The following is an 18,304-nucleotide window of genomic DNA, read 5'->3' as shown; positions in this document are numbered from 1 at the left end:
TTATTACAAATGACTAGAGGTCACCAGGTAATAGTTATCCCGTGCGAATAGGGCTTAAGTGAACAAATTAGGTGTAAGGTGTTTTTACACATCATCAGCGTAGGTAATTGGTAAACGAATGTGGCATTTGAATGGCACTGTTTTCAAAATGAAACAAAAGTGCTGTTAGTTTTGAGTGATGTGTCTACTGTAGAGAACTGTGTTGAGTGTTTTGAAAAAAGCAAATTGAGTGTAAATCAGAGAATGTGCTTGCACAACTTGCAGACTTGGTCTGAAGATTAGGTAGAAGATTTGAGTGTGTAAGCAAGAAAAAACAACAACAACAACAACAACAACAACAACAACAACTGTAATATAAATTTTGAAAAAAAAAAAAAATTGCTGCTAGAAAACATGACACACTACCATTGAAAAGCTTTGGATCAGAAAGATTTTTTTTTTGAAGGATATTAATACTTTTATTCAGCATGGATGCATACTAAGTGATCGCCAACAATAATTCATTATAAATAAGCAGCAAATCAGCATATTAGAATGATCAAGGACGATGAAGGATGATGAAGAGTAATGGATCATGGACATGAAGGATCATGTGATACTGAAGACTGCAGTAATGATACTGAAATTCAACTGTGCATCACAGGAATAAATGGCATTTTAAAATATAAAAGTTCGGTTAATTTATAATACAAAAAAAATATAATAATAATAATAATAATTATATTATATTATTGAATTAAATTCTTTTTTTTTATTTTTTATTTTTTAACTGTATATCTGTTTAGATAATTGCAGCCTTGGTGAATAAGAGACTTTCAGAAACATTAAAACAAAATCATACTTTTACATAGTTACATTCTACGCTTTTCTGAACACTGCACGTGTCATTTTGTGTGCTCTGGGTGTCTAAAGCAGATGTTGGCTTACTTCTGAAAATGTCACTAGGACAGAAAATATATATAAAAAATGTCGCTGTGTAACAGACACTTCTGACTGATGCTCTAATTGCATAACACTACCAGCAAATGGACTTCATGTGGAGTGCCTGCAGATCTCTAGTGCTAAAAGGAGTCATCTGGCATCCAGTTCATCTATTGAGAGATAGTTGACATTTCAAGGGGTCCATTTCCTGTGCTGTCTCCAAGTCAATGCGTGGAATAATGTGTTATAAATTAGTGGGAGCCGACAGATTAAATGTGAAATCTCCAGCTATTTTGCTTCTGACAACAGCCCGAGGTTGGACGAGGAGCCTTACAAATGCATTCAGACAGGAGTAAATACTTTGAAAAGAAAGAGGAGGCGTTTAACAGAGGAACAAAGACATGTCTTATATAGGCACTGGACTGACTGTGTCAGATGGGTACATCAACAGTTAAAGTACTGCACACCTCAGTGCTAAAATGAAAGTTACTGTAGCATTTGTTGTATTGTATTGTATTGTAAAGCAGTGGAAGCTTTTGTTACTGTTAGATTCAATACAGATCCCAGATTAGAGGATGATTTCCGGGTGTGTGATTTTAGTCCTTTCCTTTGGCAGCTAGACAGTTTATCTGTCTCTGACGCATTCCTTCATGAGGGATATGGATACAACTTACAGGCCATGTCAGCTGACACCACAATGAGACTCTGAGTTTGGTGTTTGACCAAGTAAGAGTTAATTAGAGTTCTTTAGAGAAATTTCATTAGAAAGCAAAAATTCTATTTTAAAAGTGGCATGATGCTTTATGGGAAAGAAAGGTGATTTAAGCAATTTTGAGCGTGGCATGGTTGTTGGTGCCAGACGGGCCGGTCTGAGTATTTCACAATCTGCTCAGTTACTGGGATTTACACGCACAACCATTTCTAGGGTTTACAAAGAATGGTGTGAAAAGGGAAAAACATCCAGTATGCGGCAGTCCTGTGGGCGAAAATGCCTTGTTGATGCTAGAGGTCAGAGGAGAATGGGCCGACTGATTCAAGCTGATAGAAGAGCAACTTTGACTGAAATAACCACTCGTTACAACCGAGGTATGCAGCAAAGCATTTGTGAAGCCACAACACGCACAACCTTGAGGCGGATGGGCTACAACAGCAGAAGACCCCACCGGGTACCACTCATCTCCACTACAAATAGGAAAAAGAGGCTAGGCTGGGATGGTGTTCTTGGGATTGTACTCATCCTTCTTCTTCCTCCAAACACGGTGAGTGGAGTTTAGACCAAAAAGCTCTATTTTTGTTTCATCAAACCACATGACCTTCTCCCATTCCTCCTCTGGATCATCCAGATGGTCATTGGCAAACTTTAGACGGGCCTGGACATGCGCTGGCTTGAGCAGGGGGACCTTGCATGTGCTGCAGGATTTTAATCCATGACGGCGTAGTGTGTTACTAATGGTTTTCTTTGAGACTGTGGTCCCAGCTCTCTTCAGGTCATTGACCAGGTCCTGCCGTGTAGTTCTGGGCTGATCCCTCACCTTCCTCATGATCATTGATGCCCCATGAGGTGAGATCTTGCATGGTGACCCAGACCGAGGGAGATTGACCGTTATCTTGAACTTCTTCCATTTTCTAATAATTGCGCCAACAGTTGTTGCCTTCTCACCAAGCTGCTTACCTATTGTCCTGTAGCCCATCCCAGCATTGTGCAGGTCTACAATTTTATCCCTGATGTCCTTACACAGCTCTCTGGTCTTGGCCATTGTGGAGAGGTTGGAGTCTGTTTGATTGAGTGTGTGGACAGGTGTCTTTTATACAGGTAACAAGTTCAAACAGGTGCAGTTAATACAGGTAATGAGTGGAAAACAGGAGGGCTTCTTAAAGAACAACTAACAGGTCTGTGAGAGCCGGAATTCTTACTGGTTGGTAGGTAATCAAATACTTATGTCATGCAATAAAATGCAAATTAATTATTTAAAAATCATAAAAATCCAAAAATCATCAAATCATTTTGTTTTAGATTCCGTCTCTCACAGTTGAAGTGTACCTATGATAAAAAATTACAGACCTCTACATGCTTTCTAAGTAGGAAAACCTGCAAAATCGGCAGTGTATCAAATGCTTGTTCTCCCCACTAATATATATATATATATATATATAAATATAAATATAATAATTTATACACATACATACAGTATTATGTAAATAAAAACTTTTATGTTAGATTTGATTAATCGATTTGACAGCACTAATATATATGAATTATAGTTATCTTATATATTTTAGATTTGAAAATCATGCTATTCCCTGTTATGGTTAAATCACAGAAGCTACACCAATTACTTCACCAAGAGATCTCTTATTTATTATTTTATATACATGTGTCAGACATACAATAGAAACATTGTAATGCATGGAAGAATAAGGTTACATGAGAGGTGGTCTTCATTCCAGATTTCTCTGTTCCCCATTTCTCTATCCCTTCACCCCATCATGCCAGCTGTAAATGTTTCTCTGTGTTTCTCTTCCCTCACCCCTCATGCCTCTGTTTCTCCTTCCTCTCACCCCGTCATGCCTCTATGTTTCTCTGGGGTTACACTATAAGGATTGAGTTTATATACACCACTGAGGGACTTACAACTTCCTTGTAAGATAGTAAAACATGTTGCTTATGCAAAATGGAACCTCATGCTTACACATGGCACAATCCACTTTCCATATTAAGAAACCATCCCTCGGTGTATACATTTGTGGTACATTACATCAGTTGAAAACATTCCTTTCCTTGTAAAGAATATGCCAACTGTACACATTTGTTGTATCATCATCAGTAGAAAACCTACAGTATCAAGTGAACATATGTTACATTGCACACATACTTCTATGCAAAATATAGCTCATCCCATAATTCACATGTACAACATACTCTGACTTCACAAAATACATTATGAAATAATTATGAAAATTAATAATTCAATAATTCGTTAAAAGTTCAATAATTTCACTTAAATGGCACTGCAAATTACCTATTAATTTTCATTTAAGTGAAATTACTTAACTTAAATATACAAGCTTTATAAAAATGATCATTCTAGAAGAAATATCAGATGGCACTTAGAGGCTTTTGCATCTGAACTCTTCATATATATATATATATATATATATATATATATATATATAGTCACCATTATGTTCAGTTCATAGACTTTCAGTTGTTTTCTTTCATCACGTGTGTTTCCCTGTCTGTTTCCCGCCACCAATCTGTTACCATGGACACTGATCACTTCCTCACAACTGCCTGTATTCAGTTCAGTGTCTGGTATTGTTTGTCTATGTCTGACCCGATCTCCTGTTCCTGAGTTTATATTATTAAAGCGTTTGATATTATCCTCATCTTCTTCTTCTTCATTGCGACGAACCGTGACATATACATATATATATATATATATATATATATATATATATATATATAGGGCTTGCATAGACTAGTCGAGTAGTCGATAGATCGACTACTTCAACCACTAGTCGACGCTGTCGGAAACAATCGACTACTCGAGCGTCCATTAACCATAAATGAATTAAAAATGGCGAACATCACCAACAGACACCACACGTCAGATGTGTGGAAGTATTTCATCAAGCATGACAAAAATATAGTAATTGGCCAACTCTGCAAGAGGCCGTTCACATATTGCGTCTAAAAACGTGCGGAAAGCGCGGCCCTGCCGCTGTCTCCTACAAGCGCTTGCGCTCCCATTGCGTCTGACGTTGCTATGCAATCAACCATGAACTGCGCTCTCCATGATGACGACGAAGAAGTATCAGCAAAGGATTAATTGATTTCTAGCCCTTGCATTAGCTTTACTACTAGATATATTTCTGGAGATGAGAAGGAAAAACCCGCCTGGAAAAAACTAGCGCACCACGTTGCTTCCATTATGAGCGCGCTCGCTGCGCGCCTACATTTGAAATGTCGACCTTGAGCGCGGAAAAGACGCGATATGTGAACGGCCCCGTCTGAAATGAAAGGCAAGAACGGCTATTTATTTGGCTTTAGACTGTTACATGAAAATTTTAAAATGAAATGTCATAATTATAATGTTTTGAGAGTTTACTTATGTAATTGTTGCATTAGGCTATGAATTAATAATGTTTATTGATAAGATCTAGCTATTTCATGTCTTTTCATTTACAGTAGCATGAAACACGAGTAGTCGAGTAACTCGAGTATTGTTTTGATAAGAAATCGACTAGCTGAAATCAGTAGTCGTGCAACCCCTAATATATATATATATATATATATATATATATATATCCATCAAGATGTGTATACATTTTTGGTCAAGATCTTGTATTGTCAATGCAAGAGTCCAGCACTCTGTAAAGTCTCCACCAGCACATCCCAAATACTTTCAATGAATTTAAGCTCTGGACTCAGAGGAGCCGATTCATGTGTGAAAATGTTTCTTCATGCTCCTCACAACCATTCTTTCACAGTTTGAGCCTGATGAATCTGGACATAGTCATCCTGGAATATGGCCATGATGTGTCTTCCCTACATGGTTGTTTAAGAAATGAAAAGCTACACACTCCATCAATTAGGGTTAAACGAACTGTTGCCAAACATATAACACGATAGAAACATAATAATCACTGCAATAATGATCCAGTCATAGACTCTTAAGCATTTGCCTATTTAAATCCAAACAGCAACTTTTTTTTGGCCAGGGAGTGTGTATATCAGATGAATTCAAACATACAAATCTGGCAATTTTTTTTCCTTTGAAAACTGCTTGTTTTGCTGCTTCTATTCTGCTCTTCTATTTGGAAAGTATTGCTTGTTAATGTATTTATTAAAATTAATAAAATGGATATTACAGCACCAGAGACCATTTCCACTTGCACAACAATTACATTCCTCCATTTTCGTCCTCTCCTAATTATCCATTTGCTAAGCATTGCTAAACATGTAGGTTAAATTAACCTGAAGAAACTGCTGGCTATTTATGGAACTATGCTTATATTCTGCTGGAAGTTTCCTTATAAGTGTTGTAAAACAGTAGAAACCTTTGAAGGCCAAGTATATCGTATCCACCCATATATGCGGTACTTATATGGAGGAAATTATGATATGCTATATAAACTTGTTGTAGATAATTAATAATTGGATACTTAATAATACTTAAAATAGCATTTACATTACAGCGCAGGATAACATAAGCACCCTTGAAAGGTTGTACCATCAATGAACGGCCACAATATACATTATATGTGAGTGGTGGTTCTGATAAAGAGCCGTGGCTGGAATGATGCGTCCTAATAGGAGGATGTCAAACTATTTGCTTATGATTTTATGTCTGAGCTACTACAGTATCTGCTGACTGTTGTAGTATCAGATCTGTGCACATGCTATTTATAAACAAGGAGGAGGGATATTCTCATTCTAGAGAGCATTTTATTGGACAGAAACAAGTCTATGTGTCCCCACAGAAAAAGATGTTATCAATATTTTAGGGCTGTTTTAAAAGCATATATATCTGCTTAAATTACATTTTGTCATTTTATAGGAGCGTATAAATGACTTCAAAGTAAGCAGAAATGGATTCAATGCCATAAAACTCTCATTTGGATTTTATGGAATCAAGGTCAGGAGCTCTGTGATTCTCAGCATTTGTTGTTTGTGTTTTATTTCTGCCATATTAATCATGCATGATTGTAAGCACTTTAATAAAAGAAAAATCTTTTTCTCTTTGTGTATCTGTGCATGTGGATGTGTGTTTTAGAGATGGGGTGGCATGACTGAGATTGTGAGGACTCACCGAGTTGGACGTCTACAGTAGTCGCCTGTCTCTCTGATGGGAACAAGACTTTTGGTGGTCTGGTTGTAAGAAGAGCTGCAAAACAATAAACACATTAGCAATCGGGCACTGAATGAAACATTTATCTCAATAACTCAAAACTACATCCTCTTTGCTGTCTAGTCCATCTAAAAGTAATTTATACATTTGACAGACGCTTTCTCCAAAGCAATTTAGGGCCCTATTGAAGAGCGGCATGTCTTGAGCGCTGTGCAATTCAGTACGTTTTACATGTAAAGTCAGTGAACAGGGTCAAATTTGAGAGAGAGAGAGAGAGAGAGAGAGAGAGAGAGAGAGAGAGAGAGAGAGAGAGAGAGAGAGAGAGAGAGAGAGAGAGAATAGCGAAACTGTACGTTTATCTGCTCCAAGAACAGCGTAGTTATTACCTCGCTAGTGAGAAATGTCAAGTAGCTTTTAGTCAGAGCAGCGCTAACAACAAATTTCTGTGTGAGTGTGTGTCCGTGTGTGCGTTTGAGTGGGAGAGAGAGCAGGAGAAAGAGAGTATGTGCTTTCCGTTTATAATAAAAAGTAATTTTGTGGCAAAAAAAACATGGAAATAATTTTATCCTATTGTTTACTATATTTATTTGCTTTGCTTTGCATTGTGGGTTTTGGTTCTTTTGCTGTTGTAGGCTGTAAGAACCTTTGAAATCATTTGGCGAAGTGATATGGACATGTAATGCAGTCAAGACCTGCCTGAAATTACTTTAGCCATGCGTTTCCCTGAAAATAACTGCACACCTTAGAACGTTCGTCAACCAATCAGATTCAAGCATTCAAAAGCCCCATACACATACTCACATAAAGTGATATACTGTACTAATAACAAATCTCAGTCTGGTTGATTATTTATATCATCAACAAATGTAAACTATACTATTGCCCATGAAGTTCTACACTGCTCAATGTGGACTAGAAGGCAATAAGGTATTATAAAGATTTATATTATGAATTTTTGCAATGCTGCTTTGAAACAATGTGTATTGTGTATAGAAATTAAATGAAAAAAAAAAAAAGCGCACAGTAAATAGAAATATGGATAAATGTCAATGTTTTTTGTATGATTTTGTTGCCACCTGAGTTTTAAATTAGAATCACCGCTGTATGCTACTGTCCACTGAGCTAATTTTCAGGACAGACAGGCTCAATTCCTTGAGGTCACCTTACAAGCAGAGTTTGGGTTCATCACAGTATGTGCCATATAAATGCTTATCCTTTCATTACAATCTTGTCTCTCTCTATTGTGCAGGAATACTGCAAAAAGAGAGAGATGAGGTCAAGACCCTCATCCATCTTGAGGGGGCAGCTGCCGCTTTAGCATGCAAATGAAAGCTATCATTCTTGTCAACAGAAGACCGGACGGTTCACCAGACCACCCTTTCTGCATCGACACGTCTTTATCAGCTCACACTCCTTTTACATCTCAAACCCTTCTTCTCCTGCAGCTACTCTGGGATCAAACGCACACGTCGGTGAGCAGATGTCAGTTAATGCCATGTCAGTAAAGTTTAGAGATATTTGTGAACCCCGGTGATGTGTTTATAATACAATGAGAATGTGTTTATTCAATACTTGTGAAGAGGACTGGCTTTCTCCACTCTCTGTATTTGTACAATGTCTCTGGAGCAATGCAATTAGTTACAATGATGCAAAAACCACAGCACAATTTATTTAGCTGACTTCGGATTTTTCATGGGCAGAATTACTTTTTAACAGCTCCCCTTATTAACAAATAAAATGTTAGGAAAATTAAGTCCTCTTGATGTTTAGATTACATTGTTCGAATGTAACTGGGTCTGCTGAGTAAATAAATCTTTAAGCTAAATCTCTGCAGTATACTGTCATTAGCCTCTGGCAAACTGAGTTTAGATAAAAACTACCCTAACTATATGCCTTGAGCCAGGGCCGGAGTGGGGCCACTTTTCAGCCCGGGAGTTTCAGGCCCAAGACCGGCTCACTTTTTTCATGGTGGAATTCCAAATTAGCGCTTTTTCCAAATTGGATAAATGAAGCAACAGTTCAGCTCTTACTATTGTGTAGTTTGTATTAATACCATGGTTCAACAAATAACGTAAAGGTTAAATAATAATTCACTTAGACTTTATAAGAAACAATTGTGACTTTATTTCACGCAATTCTGACTTTATAACACGCAATTGTGACTTTATTTCACGCAATTCTGACTTTATATATCTCGCAATTCTGACTTTATAACACGCAATTGTGACTTTATTTCACGCAATTCTGACTTTATATCTCGCAATTCTGACTTTATAACAAGCAATTGCGACTTTATTTCACGCAATTCTGGCTTTATATCTCGCAATTCTGAGAAATAAAGTCAGAATTGCGAGATGTAAACTCGCAATTGTGAGATAAAAAGTCGCAATTATCTTTTAAAATGTTTTATTCTGTGGCGGAAACAAGCTTCCATACCTCCTGGCCTCTTCCTCCCATCCATCCTCCCTGACACGTACCGTTACGGTAGGGCCGGCCCAGCTATCGGTAGGGAGTGCCGCGGTAGCCTACCTGAGAAAACGTTTTGAAAAGACGGGCTATGGACCCAACCAACCCTATAGGAGGGGAGGGGAGAACTCCCTCACATGATACAACCCATGCAGAGGCTGCGCGCTGCGGTGTCAGAATGCGGAACGTGTGTAGCCTACTGTAACTAACGTGACAAATATGAAAAATAAAAATAAAAAAATCCTCGACCGGCCCAAAAGTGAAGCGGCCCACCAGGAATTCTCCCCATTCTCCCGATTACCCACCCCGGGCCTGCCTTGAGCTGCTAAAGGGACTAACATGCTATCTGAACATGACTTTAGGGGCATCTGAAGGGGCAATAGCTGGGTCTCTTCGGGCAGCTCCAAATGTTTTAGATGCACAAGAGTAAAGTGAATTCATTTAGACTATCTATGGGCCATTAAATGGATAGTTCACCCACAAATGAAAATGAGCCCATGATTTACTCACCCAGCAGCCATCCTAGGTGTATATGACATTCTTCTTTCAGACAAATACAATCAGAGTTATATTAAAAAATGTCCTGGCTCTTCCAAGCTTTATAATGGGTATACTTTTTTGGAAGTCCATGAAAGCGCATCCATCCATGATAAAAGTAATCATCCACATGGCTCTGGTGGGTTAATAAAGGCCTTCTGAAGTGAAGCGATGCGTTCGCGTAAGAAAAATATCCATATTTAAAACTTTATAGACTAAAATAACTAGCTTCCGGCAGACGGCCATACGCATCGATTTACGACAAAAGAATAACCCTTGAACTTGATGCACAATGTAATGACGAATGCGGTTGCCCAGCCCTGTTGAACTGCGAGAGGCGTCAAAGCTTACGTTACTCCTACAGCCTACGTCATACATCGTCAAGTGTTTCTCTTTTGGCGTACGGCCGTCTGCTGGAAGCTAGTCATTTTAGTCGATAAAGTTTTAAATATGGATATTTTTCTTACACGAACGCACTGTTTTGCTTCAGAAGGCCTTTATTAACCCCCCAGAGCTGTGTGGATTACTTTTATCATGGATGGATGCGCTTTGATGGACTTCCAAAAAATATACTAATTGACTCCCATTATAAAGCTTGGAAGAGCCATATACACCTAGTCAAAAAAATGTCATATACACCTAGGATGGCTGCAGGGTGAGTAAATCATGGGCTAATTTTCATTTTTGGGTGAACTATCCCTTTAAAAGACAAGCTACAATGCTACAGTGCACAGAATTACAGCACTAAAGAAAAATCATTCTTAAAATTTTCTCACAAAATGACCACAAAGTCAGAACCAATGGCAGATCCAGGCAGAGGTGATATAGACAAGGATAACCCGGCTCACCCGTATCCGTTTCATCAGATTGTGCCGCTCTCCGTTCCACCCACCCCTCTCGTTTTTTCCCTAACAGCTCCCTGTGCAATACTTCACCACCCCCTCTCACTTCTGCTGCTATCTGTGTGTCTGCCCAGAAGAAAAGCCTGCAAGAATCTTCTAGAATCCATGTTAGCAACGCACCATTCAAGTTAATTAAATCACAGAATAAAATACACCAGGTCCAAAACAATATCCTCTGACAAACAGTTGCAGTTTTACCTGGTCTTTTAAAAAAGTCTACTGTCAAAATATTAAAATGATCAATGATTATTTGAAAGTTTCATTGTAGTTAATGCATTGACACAAAGTTCTTCTTTAAGATAAGAGAATATGTGAGAAGGGTGAAAAAATGTAAAATGAAAAGCGTAAGAATCAGGGTGAACAATTTACATGGATTACACTTGTAATAAACTGTAATTATATATAAAAAAATTAAACCGAGGCAGATTCTGCAGCAACATCACTCTTTTCTCTCAAACATGCAAAACAGATTCTCCATATTGATATTCAAATATTCTATATTCAAACACTGGAATATACAAAAACTAGGCTTTTTGCAAACTTGCAATAATCAAATTAGTCAAATAGCAATGTTGGTTTCTCTCTGTGTGAATAGATCACTTATGTGCAATCTGCGTCATGTTTTACTTTTCTGCATCACATTTAAATACTTCAAATTAAACAAAGGGTCAGTATGAAGATCACTTTCAATTAAAGCACAAGCATACCCAGTATCCTGTTTGCTTTGGTAATGTGATAACAGAGTTTCATGCAACTTAACCATAGCAAAATTTTCATCAGTCCCCCTCAGGAAGAGCTTAAAAAAGTTTAACTAATCGTCTGTGAGTCTTTGCCTGCAGTTAAAAAAATATCTATTTTTGGATATTTCACAGTGTGCAAAAAGCTTCTCTCAATTGAAAATTGCTCAATTGCTAAGAGCATCAGGCAGCTGATATTGTAGCTATTAAGATTCAAATACAAATCACAAATAGCAGGACCATTGATCTTGCATGTTTCACGTCTAGCAGGATCTGCCTACTTTGAAGTGTTCTGGCAGTGGTCTTACTGAGCAGACTTCAGAATCACTCCAGGAGTGAACGTGTGACAATGGATCTGTATCCAGCATCACATCTCTTTGTCCCTGGCTGATGCCTCTCTTTCACAAGCAAGCACCAGCTGTCCTTGAAGGTCTAGACACCTGACCCTGCGCATCTGGACCCATCACTTCCCATCCACAGCCTCACTTCCTCTCACACACTGAGGACATTGTGGCCCTTCTGCGGATGCCTCCATTCCCCAATGACACTTCCATCCCTTCCCTTAAATATACATCTTCTAACCCCTTCTTATCCCACTCTGCCTAACTTTGATTTCTATGCTTCTCAGAACATTTACTTGGTGTAAGCAAACATGTCAGTTTTGTGATGCAAATACACTATATGGACAAAAGTACTGGGTCACCGGAGCATTACACCAACAGGGACTTTAAGGACATTAATAACATTAATATGGAGTTGGTCAGCTCTTTGCAGCTATTTCAGCTTCAACTCTTCTGGGAAAGCTTTCCACAAGATATTGGAGTGTTTCTGTGGGAAATGTGTGCAGGCCATTCAAGTTATTCTACACTATACTCATCCAACCATGTCTTTATTGACCTTGCTTTGTGCACTGGGGCAAAGTCATGCTGGAATAGAAAAGGCCCATCCCCAAACAGTTCCCACAAAGTTGGAAGCATCACATTGACTATAATATCTTGGCATGCTGAAGAATTAAGATTTCCCTTCACTGGAACTAAGGGGCCAAGCCTAACCCCTGAAAAACAGCCCCATTCCAGTATCCCTCCTCCACCAAACTTTACAGTTGGTGCAATGCAGTCAGGCAACGTTCTCCAGGCATCCGCCAAACCTAGAGACGAGTTTCCACTGCTCCAGAGTCCAATGGTGGACTTTACACCCCTCTATCCAACGCTTGGCATTGTTCTCACATTGATGTGAGGCTTTCATGCAGCTGCTCGGCCATGGAAACACATTTCATGAAGCTCCCACCGCACAGTTTTTGTGCTGATATTAATGCCAGTGGACGTTTTGGAATCAGCAGAGCATTGCCGACTTTTACACACCATGTGCCTCAGCACTCGGTAACCCTGCTGTGACTTTACGTGTTTTTTTTTTTTTTGTGGCTGAGTTACTGCTGTTGCTAAATGCTTCCACTTTCCAATAATACCACTCACAAACAGTTGACCGTGGAATATCTAGCAGGGATGGAATTTCAAAAGTGGTAAAGGTGGCATCCTATCACAGTACCTTGCTTAAATTCACTGAGCTCTTAAGAATGACCCATTTTTTTTCCATAAATGTTTGTAAATGCAGACTACATGCTTTATTTTATATTGTACACCTGTGGCAATAGGTCTGATTGAAACACATGAATTCAATAATTAAGCAGTGGGTCCTAATACTTCCTAATACCAAATGTATCTTACTAGTAGAGAGATTAATTGTCTTATATTTCTTTATTAATACACAACTTTAAAAACTCACAAATCCAACATTAAAGCAGTTGGAATAATACAATACAGGACAAACTAGTTTCTTATATATTAAGTTGGTGAATTATGAACTTCATTTCACATTATGCAATGAAACATGTTGGCTTGGTCCATTAAACACTATGCATAATTGAGTTATTTACATGGACTTCAGATCAAAACAGAAATTGAGGCTCATCAAGGGTATTTTTTCATGGCCATAGAATAATTATTATTTCTTAGCGTGTACAGAGCTTAGAGCGTGTGGCAAGATCAGGAATTGTTTAAGTGACATTAATCTGCAAACAGAATCAGGGAACTCGTGCGTTATAAACAAAGTTTTATTAACTAAATCATGAACACATAACTAATCTAAACAAACACATAAACACAAATCACCCACACATGGGAAATGGAAACAGGCAATCGGATGGTCGGACTAATTTCTGGCATGTCAGAAATTTTGGTCGCTCCTCATGACTATATTGCACAGTTGAAGCAGAGCTATGAATCAGTTGCCCTAAACTCTGTGTTTTACCTTCATTGCGCCTGCGTGAAAACAGATGTTTAACCATTTCATCTTTAATGCAACAAGAAAGAAAACAAAAAGAGGGAGATCTTTAAGTTCTGTAGATCTAGCTACAAATTACTGTTGCTTGCCTCCAGTTCGTGTTGCAAAATGGTTAAACCATATTACCCACGTCTTCCAAGCCACCTACAATGTAGCTACCGTGCCTCTTTTATTAATTTGTTAAATGATCATGTTAAACAAGCTGTTTTTGAAATAAAGCTGTTTTTCATTTTCATTGATGACTGATTATTACAGTGTTCGGACATAGACTGTTAATAATTTTATTTATAGGCCTTTAATTCATTGTAATTGACCTAAATGTTTTTAGACAATTTTCAATGAGTAGGCCTAAGCTTCTATCTAATATTCGCATGTCGGTTATGCGGGGATACGCTATAAAATTATTGCGTGGCAAATTAATTATAATAGCCTATACATTTAATAATGAAAGTGGGCCTTCCCTAATAATAACACAATAGTACTAATAATAATTTAATACATACATTGGAAATTCTAAATACTCTTGATATTGATAGCTGATGCTTGTTTTGACAATATCTCTGGATACACAATATCATGGTCCATTGGCGCAACCCGGCACGGGGGTTTATCACTCATATTTCACATGTATAGTGTGAGCAGTCAAGTCGCAGCTCGATGATCGGACCGTATAGTGTGAGCACATAAAACGCAAGCTTTGGCTTTACATCTCATGCGATCTACTCGTTCAGTGTTGAGTAGGTAACCTTGCTGAAATCGCAGAGTGTAAATCAAACCCTTAACTGTTGGTTTTATCATACAGCATGCAAATAAATAAAAAAACACAAGGAAACAGGGTAATACATGGGAACTAAGCAAACTCATACAACAACAGGCAAACCACGAGTGAAACATAAGCACTATACACATTCAACTGAGCTAAACAAGATAACAAGGGGGCGTGGTTAAATGGGAAACACCTGGAGAACTAAATCAACATGAAAAACTACACAGAAAAACACACGTCAGGAAATAACATAAAAGTCCACAAGCACACAGGGAATATATGACAGGACAGGTACACTGTCACAGTAACGACATACCTTTAATTTTCCTAAACTGATGGCTCACTAATACCCCCCCCCCCCCACACACACACAGTTGTCATGTTTTCAGGCCATTTCAAGTTTGATTTTGGCATGATAAAGCGGTGATATCTAAGTGGATGAGCTGTTTACTTACTTTTTAATTAGTCTTCCCATTAACGCAATCATTTTGTTCATTCAGACCAATTCATGAATGTGCACGGAAACAAGAGGCGGGATTTATCGCAACCAATCATATCCAATTATAGCGTGATGGAGGCATTTCCCCCTCTCAGGTGACTTTCCCCCAATTTATTTTCAATAACCCCCCACTAATATATATACAGTATATATATATATATATATATATATATATATATATATATATATACAGTATATACCCCTAGCACTCTTACTCTTATATTTATGTCTTTTATGCAGTATTCCGGTTTGAAGATGAAAGGTCACTTTTTGGGACTTTTGATTGTGGCAGTCACCAACAACAGTGAAGATATGAGAAGAAAATGCACAAAAATGTCAGATTTAGAGGATATCATGCTTACTTCTTGTTAACTACCTCTAACAGCACTCTTGAAAAAAATCGTCATGAATATTAAAAACTTCAGCATGTCAAACCGATTCTAAATTTTTTCAGTGATGACATTCCGGTTTATTGTACATCTGCACTGTGACTTTTAAGAAAAGTGCGGGTAAATTACATGACTGTGTAGTCTCCATTTACGAAACATTATGATCAGACTAAACCAAAACTCCTACGCAAAGCCCCTTGCTTGTGCGGCAACTGAAAATAGCCCATGAAAAGCTGCTTATGCAATTGTAGATGTGTGATGCACCCTTGAGAGCATCTCCCCACCGCTTCCAAATCCAGCCCAGCCAGCTGAACTACTGGCGCTCACTGGAGCATGTGGGGGAAGAACAAATGGGAAAAAAATTTGGAAATGCTTGTGGGATCTGGGACCCAATCAAGAATCAAAATAAGATGAAAGTACAAAAAAGTACAAAAGAACTGCTCAAACATGTGAACTGCCTGAAGAAATCATTCCAGCATCCAGTAGAAAAGGGAAAGACAACAATGAATGTACAACGGGCCTGGCACAGACCAGTCTTACAAGAAGTCGTAAAGAATCGAGTGGACAACCTCTTACCCAAGGAAAACCAATGAGCACAGAAAGGGTGCAGCACATTTGACCCACAGGAAGATCAGCACATTCCCCTTCCGCAAGGAACATTTCACTTCCCTTTCTATTTCTTGCTGTGAAAATGGGAAATCAGACCCCATGCATGTTCAAGTCAACTCAAATATTTGTTTCGCCCTAAATATTTTTTTTTTCTTGTCATGTGTTGCTTTTGCAATAAACATTGGATATTGCCACATTTTCCATCTACAGTTGTTATTGCACACATTCAGCATCTCATCTCTGTGGAAGCCGACTTTGCTGTATCATTTATTCTACATCTCAGTGTTGTTGCATTGGGATTGTGTAGAAATGTGGCTTTATAGAGTGGACTGCATGTCATCTTCTGCTGAGTGCAGCTGTTTCATACTCACTGACTAAACTGTCATGAAAATTTCATGGCAGAGTATGGCCCACTCTTCTGAAAAGAGTCTGAAAGCATGAGGCTGATTCAACGCTCATTTTCTCAAGAGTACGTCAGTATTTTTATGATGATGGAAGGTCATTCCATTTGAAATTATGCTTTGCAAAACAACACATTCAACAATAAAAGCTTGGGACAGCAGCTGCAGAAATGCATGATTTAAACTGTTTTTTCCCCTGTGCTTGAAGCTTGAGCTTGAGTTAGACAGGCTGATTTGCTAACAGCACAAAAAGGAGTGTGTAAAACCTCCTGACCATGGTAAAATCACTGTAATCACTGTAATTCTGGACTTGACTTGCATTGGAAACATAAATGAAACATTATTAAGAATAATCAGATTAAGTCTTAATTGCTAATTTATATAGTTCATTACCCACACTGTAAAAAGTGATCAGCTGACTTCACTTAAAAAAGTGAGGAAACCCATTGCCTTAAAATTATTAAGTAATAAACTTCATGCGCAATTGAAAAATTAGGTTATGTGAACTCCATTACGCATGAAGCTTCTTAGCTTAATGATTTTAAGGCAACCGGTTTCCACATTTTTTAAGTCAACTGATCACATTTTACAGTGCAAGCTGCAGGAGATACTGATATGTAGACTTTAACTCTTTTCCCGCCATTGAAGGAATTTTCCATCATTTATGAGACAACACTTTCCGCCATTGACATAATTTTCTGGCTTTCCATGTTTTCAGGACGCTATTACGGGACGCTATTATGCATCTTCTGAAAGAGTAGAGAATCTCCGAAACAAATCACAGGTGATAAAGAAGCAGAAACAAGCGATAAAAGCATCGCTTATGCATGTTGAAGTCTTTGACAAAAACGCTAGTGTTGATAAAAGAGAATACATGAAGCTAGAATAATTAGTGGTGCTTGCAAAAGGCAAGGCATCACTATTGTTGTTCTCATACTTAAACTTCGGCACGCTACTCCTTCCGCAACGTTTGTCGTAAACCATGAATGAGGTGTCAAATCGACCGGTTTACTGAGGAGAGGTGTGCTATGACTTTTCTAAGCGATGTACGATGTTTGTCCAGCAGGCGACAAATCGGACGAAAAGGTTCCATAGACTTAACATTGGCACAAAATTTGTAAGATCATATCTTTGTATCAGTTGTTGGCTCATATGCAATCTGTCATGGTCACCAGTTAATCACTGTCTTCACTACATGTCCCATCATCCTCTTCGGTTCCCACCTGCACACTATCAGCCATCACCTATCACCTGCACGTTATCAATCACCATGGACACTAATGATCTTCACACTTGTCTGTCTTTCTCTCGTCATCTTCTGTGTATTTAGTTCATGCCTTTCTTCAGTTTAGTGTCCGGTATTGTTTGTGTTGTATGTTGGCTTATCACGTTTGGAATAAATCCTCTTGTTATTTGAATCTGATTCATCTTCGTCTTCATTTGGGAACCGAGCGTTACACAATCATGTACAACACCCTAGCAACCAAGTGCAGAGTTTTGCTACTGCAAACACCACTCACATTTTCTTCAGGAAATGTACGGTCTAGTTTTTTATGATGTTGTTTAACAGCAGAGGCTCTGTTTGATTGCATGTTCAGATATTCATACAATAACATTTTCTGGGGGCCATGAAAGTTTTGGGAAAATTATCAAAAATGCTGGTGGGGAAAGAGTTGTTATAGAATTCAGAGTATGAAGCATATTTACATGAGCTAAAAATGCGGCTCATCGAATCATAACTGTTCATGAAAGCAAATTAGCCTAGTTTGACTTTCAACCTTATAAAGATATTAAATCTGTTTTTACAAATAAAGCTGTTTTTACTAACCAAGCAATTTTTACACTTTATAACTTTGCAATCTAAGAAATGTTTAACCAATAACTG

General features: G+C 38.2%; 1 protein-coding gene across 1 annotated transcript in view; it reads right to left on the bottom strand.

Moving 5' to 3' along the window:
* il1rapl2 (interleukin 1 receptor accessory protein-like 2) overlaps positions 1-18,304 on the bottom strand; it is a gene marked incomplete at its 5' end in the record, with an annotated part of 185,030 nt that overhangs the window by 19,759 nt on the left and 146,967 nt on the right. The window contains one exon of the mRNA XM_081382112.1: positions 6,735-6,809. Within this exon, the coding sequence (XP_081238238.1) occupies positions 6,735-6,809 (75 nt within the window). The remainder of the gene's footprint in view (positions 1-6,734; positions 6,810-18,304) is intronic.

Source organism: Scardinius erythrophthalmus, assembly GCF_964197995.2.
Source record: "Scardinius erythrophthalmus genome assembly, chromosome: 13".
Lineage (NCBI taxonomy): Eukaryota > Metazoa > Chordata > Actinopteri > Cypriniformes > Leuciscidae > Scardinius > Scardinius erythrophthalmus.
This window is presented reverse-complemented; position numbering and strand designations above follow the sequence as displayed.